The sequence below is a fragment of the Nerophis ophidion genome, linkage group LG04 (assembly GCF_033978795.1).
Source record: "Nerophis ophidion isolate RoL-2023_Sa linkage group LG04, RoL_Noph_v1.0, whole genome shotgun sequence".
Taxonomy (NCBI): domain Eukaryota; kingdom Metazoa; phylum Chordata; class Actinopteri; order Syngnathiformes; family Syngnathidae; genus Nerophis; species Nerophis ophidion.
In genome coordinates this window covers 74,140,920-74,153,799 of record NC_084614.1, presented here as the reverse complement: position 1 = coordinate 74,153,799, position 12,880 = coordinate 74,140,920, and the positions used below count along the sequence as shown (strand labels likewise).

At 42.4% G+C, this 12,880-nt stretch overlaps 1 protein-coding gene across 4 annotated transcripts in view; it reads left to right on the top strand.

Annotated features, from left to right (window-relative positions):
* The window catches only part of mcama (melanoma cell adhesion molecule a), a 153,902-nt gene that overhangs the window by 121,821 nt on the left and 19,201 nt on the right, over window positions 1-12,880 (top strand). For all 4 annotated transcript variants that reach the window (XM_061899011.1, XM_061899010.1, XM_061899012.1 and 1 more), the window contains exons 4-7: window positions 4,612-4,682; window positions 4,752-4,839; window positions 8,316-8,495; window positions 8,946-9,073. In XM_061899011.1, coding sequence (XP_061754995.1) covers window positions 4,612-4,682; window positions 4,752-4,839; window positions 8,316-8,495; window positions 8,946-9,073 — 467 coding nt within the window. The remainder of the gene's footprint in view (window positions 1-4,611; window positions 4,683-4,751; window positions 4,840-8,315; window positions 8,496-8,945; window positions 9,074-12,880) is intronic.

Below are 12,880 nucleotides of genomic sequence, written 5' to 3'. Positions count from 1 at the left end.
TTCTCGCCTTCCTCTCGGTCATATTTTGATAATAATGATCTTGCAGCAGCCAGCGTCATCTCACAAGACCCTCCGGTACCGTGAATGTCATTTAAGTGACGTCTTGGTGAAGATTGATGATCACTAATTTTTAGGTCTATTTTTTTTAAAAGCCTGGCTGGAGATCGACTGACACACCCCCTGCGGTCGACTGGTAGCTCGCGATCGACGTAATGGGCACCCCTGGTCTAAGTATTGTGCTTATTAATAAACACACCAGCTGTTTGATTTTAACATTCATCTTATTTCTAACTTGTAGTTATTATTACTAAATTTGGAGTTGTTGAAATTGCCGAGTAATTTTATCAATGTGAATATTAAATAACTGTACCCACTCTGCATCCATTGCAGCCGCTCACCCAGTGGGGCGGTCCCAACATGGCGACCCCTTCCTAACGGTTCTTTTTTTTTTTCACAACTCAGGCTTTTGGAGCTTCTCATTGCCCGATTTAGGGTAGGGCTGGGCGATATATACGATATATCGCGGGTTTGTCTCTGTGCGATATAGAAAATGACTATATCGTAATATTCGAATATACGTTCACACGTAGGACTTTTAGCTGCGTACACTTCATGCTCTCTTCGCTCTTTCCTGTCTCTCCTTCTCGCAGACAAGCAGGCTTACATACGTCACATACACGCCCTCGCAGCGCAGAGATGTTAAAAAAAAAAAAAAAAAAAAAAAAATGGGCAGAGAGGTAGCGATGTGGCTAATGTTAACTGCTAACGTAGCCGTACGAGAGAAAGATGGTGCGGATCTGGTAACAAATGAAGGAATACTTAATTCCCAATAACAACAGCAGGGTTTCCATCGTCTGGCGGTGGTTCGGCTTCAAGTGGGAATATGTCGAACAGACAACCGTAATTTGTCAAGTGGGGGGGGGAAGCGTTGCTATAAAAAGTAGCATTACTGCTAATATGTAGCATCATTTGTAAAGTCATTCGCTAGAGAATGAAGAGAATACCATACCACATAGTGAAGGACGAATACTGTTTGATTTCCTGTTATACAACTCATTTTTATTTGACACTTAAAATGTCTCTGACAAGCTTGCAATTTATGTTTTGGAAATGACTTGAATGTTTGTGCCATTGCTTAATAACTTTAATAAATATACACTTTTGTTCAATTGACTTAGTTGTGATTTCCCTCTCTGCATGAAAGTTTAAAAGTAGCATTTATGAATGCAGTATGAAGAAGAATGTTTTAATGTAGACACATAGAATCATCTTACTGCTGTGATTATATGCATCAAGTGTTCATTCAAGGCCGAGGCAAAATATCGTAATATATATCGTACATCGCGATATGGCCTAAAAATATAGCGATATTAAAAAAAGGCAATATCGCCCAGCCCTAATTTAGGGGATATCGGTGTGGTTTGTTAAACCCTTTGAGGCTACATAAATACATTGTAATTGATGGCTCGAGAGGAGCCAGATGAGGTGGTTCGGGCATCTGGTCAGGATGCCACCCGAACGCCTCCCTAGGGAGGTGTTTAGGGCACGTCCAACCGGTAAGAGGCCACGGGGAAGACCCAGGACACGTTGGGAAGACTATGTCTCCCGGCTGGCCTGGGAACGCCTCGGGATCCCCCGGGAAGAGCTAGACGAAGTGGCTGGGGAGAGGGAAGTCTGGGTTTCCCTGCTTAGGCTGTTGCCCGCGCGACCCGACCTCGGATAAGCGGAAGAAGATGGATGGATGGATGGATGGATGGATTGATTGAATGTAAAATTGGTAATGCTATTAGCAGCTTTTCTATGGCAAATCCAATGCAAATTAGCATCCAGTTAGCGCATTTCGGAAGAGTGGAGCCTTTCTTTACTGTATGTCCGAGTGTTTTCTACCAAGGATACTTGCTTGTTTGGTGTTGAAAATTGCAACATTACTTAGAGAGAGTTTGGCTGAGTGCACCTTGAGTGCTGCATGAGTTTATGTGAGCGGGTGTTTAGTCTGCAACCGGACGTGACGAGTCTGCAACCGGACATGATGTCACGTACAACAAAGGTATCAAAATATGGCCGTATTTAATTTTGCGTGAATCAATACCCAGTAGTACCAACAGAATTTGGTCGGTTCCTATAAAAATTTCAAATTCGGTACACATCCATAGCAACCACACGTCATAAAATGCAAGGTGATTATGCATATCGGCCACGTTTGGGCATGCTTTGACTTAGGGCTGGGCGATATGTCCTTTTATTAATATCGCAATATGGACGGCGTGGCGCAGTGGGAGAGTGGCCGTGCGCAACCCGAGGGTCCCTGGTTCAAATCCCACCTATTACCAACCTCGTCACATCCGTTGTGTCCTGAGCAAGACACTTCACACTTGCTCCTGATGGGTGCTGGTTGGCTCCTTGCATGGCAGCTCCCTCCATCAGTGTGTGAATGGGTAAATGTGGAAGTAGTGTCAAAGCGCTTTGAGTACCTTAAAGGTAGAAAAGCGCTATACAAGTACAACCCATTTATCATTTATCATGCCACAATACACGATATATATCTCAATATTTTGCCTTAGCCTTGAATAAACACTTGATGCGTATAATCACAGCAGTATGATGATTCTCTTTGTCTACATTAAAACATTCTTCTTCATACTGGATTAATATATGCTAATTTCAGACTTTCATGCAGAGAGGGAAATCACAACTAAGTCAATTGACCAAAACTGTATTTATTAAACAGTTATTAAGCAGTGGCACAAACATTCATGCCATTTCCAAAAATAAGTGCAAGATTGTCAGAGACATTTTAAAACAAGCTATAAGTGCACTTTTGTGCATGATGTCACTAAGATGACATATCAAAACAACACTAAATTCAAGTGCACTTTTTGTACAGAACGCCACTACAATGGTTTCAAACAAATAAAGTGCACTTTTGTGCATGATGTCACTCAGGATATTTCAATAACGCTCAAATAAAAATGAGCTGTGCAACAGGAAATCAAATAGTGTATGTCTTTTGCTATGTGGTAGGTTACTAAAGATGTTATTAAATTCTGTTGTTGACTATTCTCCCGTCCAAAAGCAAAACCCAGTAACTCAATTTTGGTCAAAACTGAGCTGATAATAATTTTGGAGTTACTAGGTGATATGCTGTACATTAGTGTATGCGATATTGTAATTTGTTCCGTAAGTAAGCTGTTACGCGCATGGCAGGACCTAGCAACTACCACATAACCGCGTAGATACAACAGAAAAACCTAGTATCTCAAGGGACCAATCGAAGTTTCTTTGTCAGTCGCCTTATTGTCTTTAATGAGACATTTGCACCAATGGGGGCCGACGGTCAACCTGATTATGTGATATTATGGCACGAGGGGATATTTGGAAGATTGGCCCAGGACGTTCCAAGCAACTTCATTAAATGTATTGTTCTTGATTCTTCCCCTTGCATACTCGTTTGGGCAGATAACTGTGGAGGTCAAAATAAAAACTGGACGCTGTACGCGGCTCTTGTCCAATGTGCAAACGCAGAGTGGGGCCCAGCCGAGATTGTGATAAAATATCTGGAGAAAGGGCACACGTTCATGAGAGCAGATTCAATCCATGGCTCAATCGGCAAGAAAATGAAAGCTCAAGAAAACATCTATTCGTTTGATGACTTTGTAGATCTTTATAAGACAGCATCAAGATAGATTGGTTTTCCTTTGTTTTCTCAAAATCAGCTAGACGTGAGTTACTAGGTTTTGCCTTTGGACGGGAGTTTTTTTTTTTCATACGTTGCTTCGGCATTTTGTGGGTATGGCACCGAACAGAGATGTTGACATGCAGTTTCAAGCACTCTTCATTCTCTAGCGGGGGGACTTTTCAAATGACGCGACAAATTAGCAGAGGGTGCTACTTTTTGTAACAACGCTTTGGCCGCATATTTGTTCGACATATTCCCGCTTGAAGCCAAGCCAACGCCAGACGATGGACCGCGTTCTGTTTTTCCTAGGAATTATTCATTCCTTCATTTGTTCCTAGATTGGCACCTTCTTTCTCTCGTATTACCACCCGCACCACTCCGCTAGCATCACAGCTAATGTTACCCATGCTGCTACCTCTCATGCGAGGGCGTATAACACGACAGTATGTGACGTATGTCAGAATGTGCGCTTGTCTGTGAGGAGGAGAGACAGGAAAGGGTGAGAAGAGCCTGCAGTGTAATGCCAGCAGCTAAAAGCAACTGTGTGAGAACGTATACTCGAATATCACGATATAGTCATTTTCTATATCGCCCAGCCCTACTTTGACTAACAGATGTTTCTTAATAAAACATTTAATCTCAACCGTGACTATTAAACTATGTGACTAGTTCAGAGAAAGTACTTACATAATGTAATGAAATCCATCAATCGATTTCATTGATTTTTCTGGCAGTTGTTGCCAAACTGTCAACTGTCACGTTCCCCCTCGCTAGCACACACACACACGCAAAAACACACACAAATGGCTTTCGGAGCCGATTTTGACGCGTTATGGTTTCACACACATTTAAGATCATAAATAACGACAACACTCTTAGCCATTGATATGAACAGTGAATTAGGAGCCTAATGGGATAAAATGCTTCTTCATCAGCTGAACCAGACGCTCCAGTAATCCAGGGAGTCCAAACCGGTATATCAGTGACCAATGAGATGCCGTCAAAGGTGGGTCAGCTGCCAATTGTTAACATGGAGCACAATAAACTACATTCAATGCTTTGTTACTTCCTTTAGGTTGCAACATGTGAAGTCCGCAACGGCTTTCCCAAGCCCAACATCACCTGGTACAGGAACGACATGGCTCTAGTGCCCGCAGCAGGACGTAAGTGGCCAAAGCAACGCTCCACACAAAATCTCTTCCTACTTCTACTCAAGAGCCGAGTTCAGCAAGTATCAATTGATGATTTTTTTTCCGACCTATTGTGTATGTACAGTTGCAGTCAGACCTTTTACATACATACATATACATATATATGTATATATATATATATATATACGCCCTTCGTGGTCATGAATTTCATACCAGTTTTGGCCCTTCATGATTCATTTGAGCCCTTCTTTCTCCTGAGTGGAATCATTATAAGGCTGCACGGTGGTTAACACGTTGGCCTCAAAGTCAGGAGATGGATGGTTGGAATCTCTTGTCTGGGGTTTTTCCTTTTTTCCTGCCGTGCTTAGCCACTTTCCAAAACCATGTATGATAGGATAATTGTCCATATATATAAATATATGCTTGTATGTATGTATAATATATATATATATATATACTGTACATGTATATACCAATCCATCCATTTTCTACCGCTTATTCCCCTTCGGGGTCGCGGGGGGCGCTGGCGCCTATCTCAGCTACAATCGGGCGGAAGGCGGTTTACACCCTGGACAAGTCGCCACCTCATCGCAGGGCCAACACAGATAGACAGACAACATTCACACTCACATTCACACACTAGGGCCAATTTAGTGTTGCCAATCAACCTATCCCCAGGTGCATGTCTTTGGAAGTGGGAGGAAGCCGGAGTACACCGAGGGAACCCACGCATTCACGGGGAGAACATGCAAACTCCACACAGAAAGATCCTCAGCCTGGAATTGAACCCAGGACTGCAGGACCTTCGTATTGTGAGGCAGACGCACTAACCCCTCTGCCACCATATATATATATGTATATGTGTGTGTGTATATGTATATATATATATATATATATATATATATATATATATATATATATATATATATATATATATATATATATATATATATATATATATATATATCTATATATATATATATATATATATATATATATATATATATATATATATATATATATATACCGTATTTCCTTGAATAGCCGCTGGGGCGCTAATTAATTTAAAACCTCTTCTCACTCCTGCGCTTATTCAAGGCATACGGTAAAAGTAAGCAGGGTCTAATTATTTTAAAATCTCTTCTTACCCCTGCGCTTACCAATGGCATGCAAAAAAAATTTGTAAAAAATTCTCCCGCGGCCCGGTGGTTGGGGACCACTGCTTTATAGCATGTCATCGCGCCCTCCTTTACACCATGCTATCTGCGTGTCGGTAGGAAGCATGAAGTTCACTGTTTCTCATACGAGGGTTGCAATGCGTACTTAGTCAACAGCCATACCGTTTACACTAATGCTTGTGATGTAAACAACTTTAAAACTCTTACTAAGATGCGCCACACACTGTGAACCCTAACCAAACAAGAATAACAAACACATTTCTGGAGAACATTGGCTCTGTAACACGTTATAAATGCAACATAAAAATTACCCAGAATTCCAATGCATCCATGGCTCTTGGCTATATTATACACGCGCCTGCAACCTACAGACAGAAAGAGATAGAGGGGGGGGGGGGGGGGGGGGTTTGGTGCTAGCGGGGTGTATAATATAGCCAAGAGTCATGGATGCACGGCATTCTGGGTATTTCTTATGTTGCGTTTATAATGTGTTACAGAGCCAATGTTATCCAGAAATGTGTTTGTTATTCTTATTTGGTCAGGGTTCACAGAGTGTGGCGCATATTAGTAAGAGTGTTAAAATTGTTTTATATCACAACCGTTAGTGTGATCTGTATGACTGTGGAACAAGACCCCTGATCTACACACAGTAAAAAGCAATAAAAAAAACAACTCTTCCGCCATTTTGAAAATGACGGCAGGGGAAGCGTCACCCGCGAACGTCATGAATTTCACCAGGCGGTAAAAGTAAGCATGCGCTTATTAATTTGGGGACCGAGTATTACCCGGTAGTAATTCAAGGCAGGCGCATATCACATTCCCGGCGGCTATTCAAGGAAATACGGTATATATATACATATATATATATATATATATGAATGTGTATGTATGTATGTATATGTATATATATATATGTATATATATATATATATATATATATATATATATATATATATATGTGTATGTATATATGCAACCTCGTTTTACAAACACCTCTTTTGCGAAATTTTCGATTTACAAACTACTTGCCATGACCTGTTGGCACAGGTCATCTCTTGGTTTAGTATTCTTATTGTTACGTACGGCGGGGGAAGGAGACGACACAAAGGCAGAGGTCAGTTCAATAGGTTTATTGGACTTGATGCTGGTGATGTGTTGGGGTGAGTACGCTACTAAACGTGAATGGTGCAAGACGATGTGTAGAATTGACTATATATATGTTACCAGAGTTTGTTGTAAGTGCGTGTTGGATGAATCCTTCGTCAGACCAAAGGGGCAAGGTGAGAAGGCAGTCCATGGGCAAGCAAGAGGTCGCGGGCTCGAGAGAGGCAACGAGGTCAGTGTCCAAGCAGGGGTCGAGGATCGAGGGAGGCGGTCCAGAATCCAGTGGGAAGTCGAGGCACAGAGCTCGATCACGGGAAACAGGGGGAACACAGAGGACATAAGACACGACCACAGGGAAGGCACAAAAAAAAGAGCAAGTACGCAGAGAGGAAGCCAGAGACGGGATGCTTAATATGAAGAGTGAACTACATTCCGGCACTGGATCTTTGGCTCCGCTGGTCTTTATGCTGTTTGTCCTCATCAGGACCAAGTGCGCTGATTGGTGATTGCCTGCAGCCGTGTGGCCTTGATGCGGGATTGCTAATGCGCCGTGACACATATAGTTCTCATGTGTTCAGTGTGTATTTCTGTTGACAGCGCTCCTGCTTACCTTCTTGTTGCTAGGAGCGCTGAGTGTACACACCAGGTAACTAGCACAGGCACCTGCAGGGACTCTCACTCAAGCACCTTTTTATGCCAGTCACGCCATCCAGTCGGAGCAGTAATACGCTACTATTTTCGGTCCATGTTAGTTGTACGCTGTTGTTTTAAGTTTCATTGTTTGCTATGCCATGTTAAGAGCTTTTAATTTTTGCCTTAAGTTTCACGTTGCGCTTCCCAGCGGCACAATTTCTTGTCTTTTCAGCTTGTTCATAGAATTACATACTTTCTTTCCCTGCACGCTGCCTCCTGTTTCTGCATATTGGGATCACGAACACAACAACGTCATGCCAATTTGTGACACAATTAGATCGAGCCAAATATGCCTCTCTTCTGTTTGTTATTGTCATTACTGCCGCAAGTGGTGGAAAAGTGTATTACAAGTGAGTAACACTGCGGCCTTGCGAGACCGCAGCTGAGAAACAGATATGTTTTGGCGGCCCAACAAAAGACCCTGGCCCTATGGTTAGGAAACACTTCTAGTCCATTGTAATTCAAAGTTCTTGAGTGTCAATATTGTAAAAAACGAACATTGTGCTTCTGCAGTTGTCAACGTGAGGACTGACGATTCACTTGAGTCCAGTCAATTGTACTCGATACTGAGCACGCTGGAATACAAGGTGCAGAAGGAGGACAAGGATGCTAATTTCTCCTGCGAGGTCAGCTTCTTTGTACCGGGGGCCATCAGGACCGTAGAATCCGGCAACGTCGGCGTCAGCGTCCACTGTAAGTGAAAAATAATACAAATAAATGAATAGGCGACTGCTATACGTGTCTTTGTGTCAGAAAATTATGCAGAAAATGTTGCTGTGTTTTCCCTCTAAAACATACAGCGTCACTTTGTTCTCATTGTTTGGCGAAAAGCTGCTTGTTAAGGTTTCAGACTGTCAAATGTTGGCTAAGTGTTTTGTAAGGCACTTTAATAGCCACATTAGCTTTCTGTTGAGGCACTTGGACCTTTGTTTTCGCTCCTGTGACACAGTCTGTGCTGTCAGCCTCATGGAAATGATCTTGTAATGGGACTTAACCCGCATGCTGAGTAAGACTGTTTAACTTGACTCTGTGTGTGTGTGTGTGTGTGTGTGTGTGTGTGTGTGTGTGTGTGTGTGTGTGTGTGTGTGTGTGTGTGTGTGTGTGTGTGTGTGTGTGTGTGTGTGTGTGTTTTTCTCTGTCCAGACCCCACCACCATGGTGGAGCTGTGGAGGGAGTCGCCTCAGCGATTGGTCAAAGAGGGGGACACTGTGGAGTTGCGTTGCCACGGCGATGGCAACCCCCCGCCGACCTTCATTATCAGCAGGGAGCAAGTAAGAATGCCCTTCTCTCTCGCTCTTTGCCCAAAAGTCCCCGAGACTGAAAGGGGTGACACGCAGGGGACGTCTTTCAAACGCGGGGGCCCCCATGTCGACACGAACGTGCAAAGGTTACTCCCACGTGACCTGGAAGATCCAGTCTGACATGCACACAACAAATAGTTTAGCTGTATGATACCTGAGTTGGTCAACGGAAATCGAGCAAACTCTTACCAGATTTTTTTTTGTCCAAAACTGAATGCACTGGAAAATCGATTTACCAACTTAATTGGTTCTTGAACAGGGTTCGTAAATAGAAACGTTCACATATTGAAGCAAACTTCTCCATAGGAAATAATGTAAAGGGTTCCTGCCTCGAAAAGTCCATATTTTAGTGAATATTTGTATACTTTGAAATAAAGTGCTATAAAGTACTGTATATCAAAGATAATTAAGGGGTGATGGATCTATTCCTTTATCAACAAGCCAAAACAATAACAATACAAGCTGAACAGTCCTGTATGTGCTGCTCGGCCAACTCGCACATGCATTTACATCCTTTTGGTACCCTCACAAACGATCAGAAACCACAAAAATCCTTAACTTTTAACAACCTTATTGCTGCAATAATAAACATTTTACTAAGTAAAATGAATTGATTAACGTGGACCCCGACTTAAACAAGTGGAAAAACTTATTCGGGTGTTACCATTTAGTGGTCAATTGTACGGAATATGTACTGTACTGCGCAATCTACTAATAAAAGTCTCAATCAACCAATCACTCTACCTATTCGTCGGTGAATGTGCAGCTGACTGGATCAGGGAACAGGCAGACACAAGGGGGATAAAGTAGGGGGCCGTGTGTGTGTCTGCTGAAAGAGACAATCGGGAGGCGATCCTTTCTCTGTTTGTGTTCCGTGTAGCGCCTCCTTCTCCGCTTCGGCAGATTTTTACAGAAAAGACAGTTCTCGTCATATTAAAAACTTGCTGTGGTAGGAAGTCTGCTTCGCCAATTCTTCCATACTTACGGGGGCCATACTCCTCGCAAATACTCTTTTCTTTTATATTTCCACAGTGATTCCTTCCTTCTTTCTTCCCTTGTTACTGAGTTAGCTATATGACACAAAATAGTTGCCACCAGGACACAAAATGAATGAATGAAGCGTGAACATGGACGCATATTTGGCTCGATCTAATGGTTCTTGATGATTTTTTTTCTACATTTAAAACACTTCATTGTGGTCTACATAAAATGTAATGGTTGTTCTTTGGTAGAAAATGTGCATAAATGTTGTTTTATAGACCTATTCTTAAGCCATTTTTTTCTCCCTTTTAAGACGGTTTGTTTTGCGAGGCAAAGTTGTTGGATGCAAATAAACCTCTCCTCACCACGCCCCCTCACGTTCAGTAAGCATTCGCCCCGCCCGGTAGAAATAGCTTGTAGTTTTTTTGTTTTCTAAATTTTATTGTGCACTTTGGCCACAAGCCATTTGTTTTGAGTGACTTCAACCACAAAACAACATACCAGATGATACGGCAAGGCCAGCGGCTCACAGTGTTTTGTTGTCGGCACTAAGGAAGGCAGTGATTCGAGTTTAGGTCTGGAACTATACGCTGACTAAGGTTAAACTTCTACCGAGTCTGTAACTTTCTAATGCTAGACCGTGGGCATATACATGTGTATATCGACAAAAAAGGCGTTACAATTTTACATCATGGAAATAACTCAGCTCGGCTGCTTTGAGTTTTAAACAGAGACTAAAGTTTTATCATCTACGCTATGTGCGCCACTGCTACCGTAATAACAGTTTATATAATTCAGTGTGCCCCGGCACGTGAGATATTGTCTGATGTGCCTTGGGAAATTATGCAACTTCACCTAATTGGTCCAAAGATATTATTTGCAAATCAGTAATTAGAGTCTGCAAATAATGTGCTGTTGTCTAGTGTCTGTGCTGTATAGTGCTCAGCAGGGTAACCATGTAATACTACATACCAGTAGGTATGGAGTACCTATTTTGTAGAAGTCGTAATGCGTCGAGGGCGATTTGTGGTGATCCCAATATGCAGAGCACAGCGGGAGACAGCGTGCAGGTAAAAAGTCATGTTACGCTTAAACCAAAAATGAACAAAAGGCACTGAAGCATAGGGATGGCTATGCAAAACGATAGGTAAAACTGAACTGTACGGTGGCAGAGAGAAATGCACTTCAGAGGGTCATAAAAACTGCCATGAAGATCACTGGCTGCTCTCTCCCCTCCCTAGTGCCAGGTGCCTCAAAAAGGCCCAAAACATCATAAAGGACCCATCTCAACCTGGACATAAGCTTATTGAACTGACGCCCTCAGGCAGGAGATACAGGACAATAAAAAACCAGACAAACAGATTTAACAACACTTTTTACCCGAGAGCAATAGTGTCGTTGAACACAAGATCACAATAATGACTGTGCATGTGAGCTGTATGCTTGGTATTTTTTTTATCTATTTATCTTTGTCCTTATTAGAGATGCGCGGATAGGCAATTATATAATCCGCATCCGCATCACCAAAATCGTCATCCACCCGAACCAACATTTTATCAGGACCGTACCCGCCCGCTGAATTACATCAGAGGTTGGCCACCTTCACCACTAACAGAGCTATTTAAAACTATTTCACAAAGTAATGAAGTCAATTGGAACCGCTAACGTTCTCGCGACTATTCAATAGCGTTCATCCTGATGACAAGAATGAGGGCGTGCTGTGAAGACATTGCCTTTGACACCTTCAACAACATGTACGAACCGATTGTTGGCCCGGCAACATGTTGTGTGCAGCTTCCGCAATCACACGTATGAGATTGAAGGGCATACTGGGTGACACAGAGTACACTGATGGTTGTGATATAAACAACTTTAACACTTACTAATATGCGCCACGCTATGAAGCCACACAATACAAGATTGACAAACACTTTTCGGGAGAACATCCTCACAGTAACACAACATAAACGCAACACAACTAATACCCATAATCCTTTGTATTCATGACACTTCCTGAATATATTTTACACCCCCGCGCCCCCAACCCCGCCCACCTTACCGACACATAAAATAGTCAGGATGTGTCATGAACACAAAGTATTATGGGTATTTGTTGTGTTGCGTTTATGTTGTGTTACTGTGAGGATGTCCTCCCGAAATCTGTTTGTCGTTCTTAATTGGTGTGGCTTCAAAGCGTGGCGCATATTACTAAGAGTGTTAAAATTGTTTATATCACAACCATTAGTGTACTCTGTGTCACCCAGTATGCCTTGCAGTCGTGTGTGTGTTGCCGCGGAAGCCATGCACAACATGATGCTGGACTGTCAAATAAAAAATAAAAAAACCTGTTCCACTCAGGATTGAATACAAACTCTCCCTGCTAACTCACCAGTGCCTCCATGAAAATGCCCCCCCCCCTCTACCTCAAGGAACTACTCACCCTCAAATTCTCCACACGACACCTCCGCTCCAAACAGGCTAGCATCCTCCACCCTCCAAGGACAAAGTTACGAACTATGGGAGACCGGGCTTTCTGCTCCGCCGCTCCCAGTCTGTGGAACGCTTCCTGACCACCTAAGGGCACCTCAGACTGTGGATGCTTTTAAAAAAGGCTTAAAAACCCTTTTTTCTAAAAAAGCCTTTTTATAGATATACGCATACTAGTTCTAGCTATTAGGCTGTTCTAGTTTTGTATTTTGTTTATTTTTATTATATTTTATTATTATTTATTTATTTATTTTTTAATACACTGTAGCACTTTGAGTTTGTTTGCTCAATGTAAAGTGCTGTTTACAA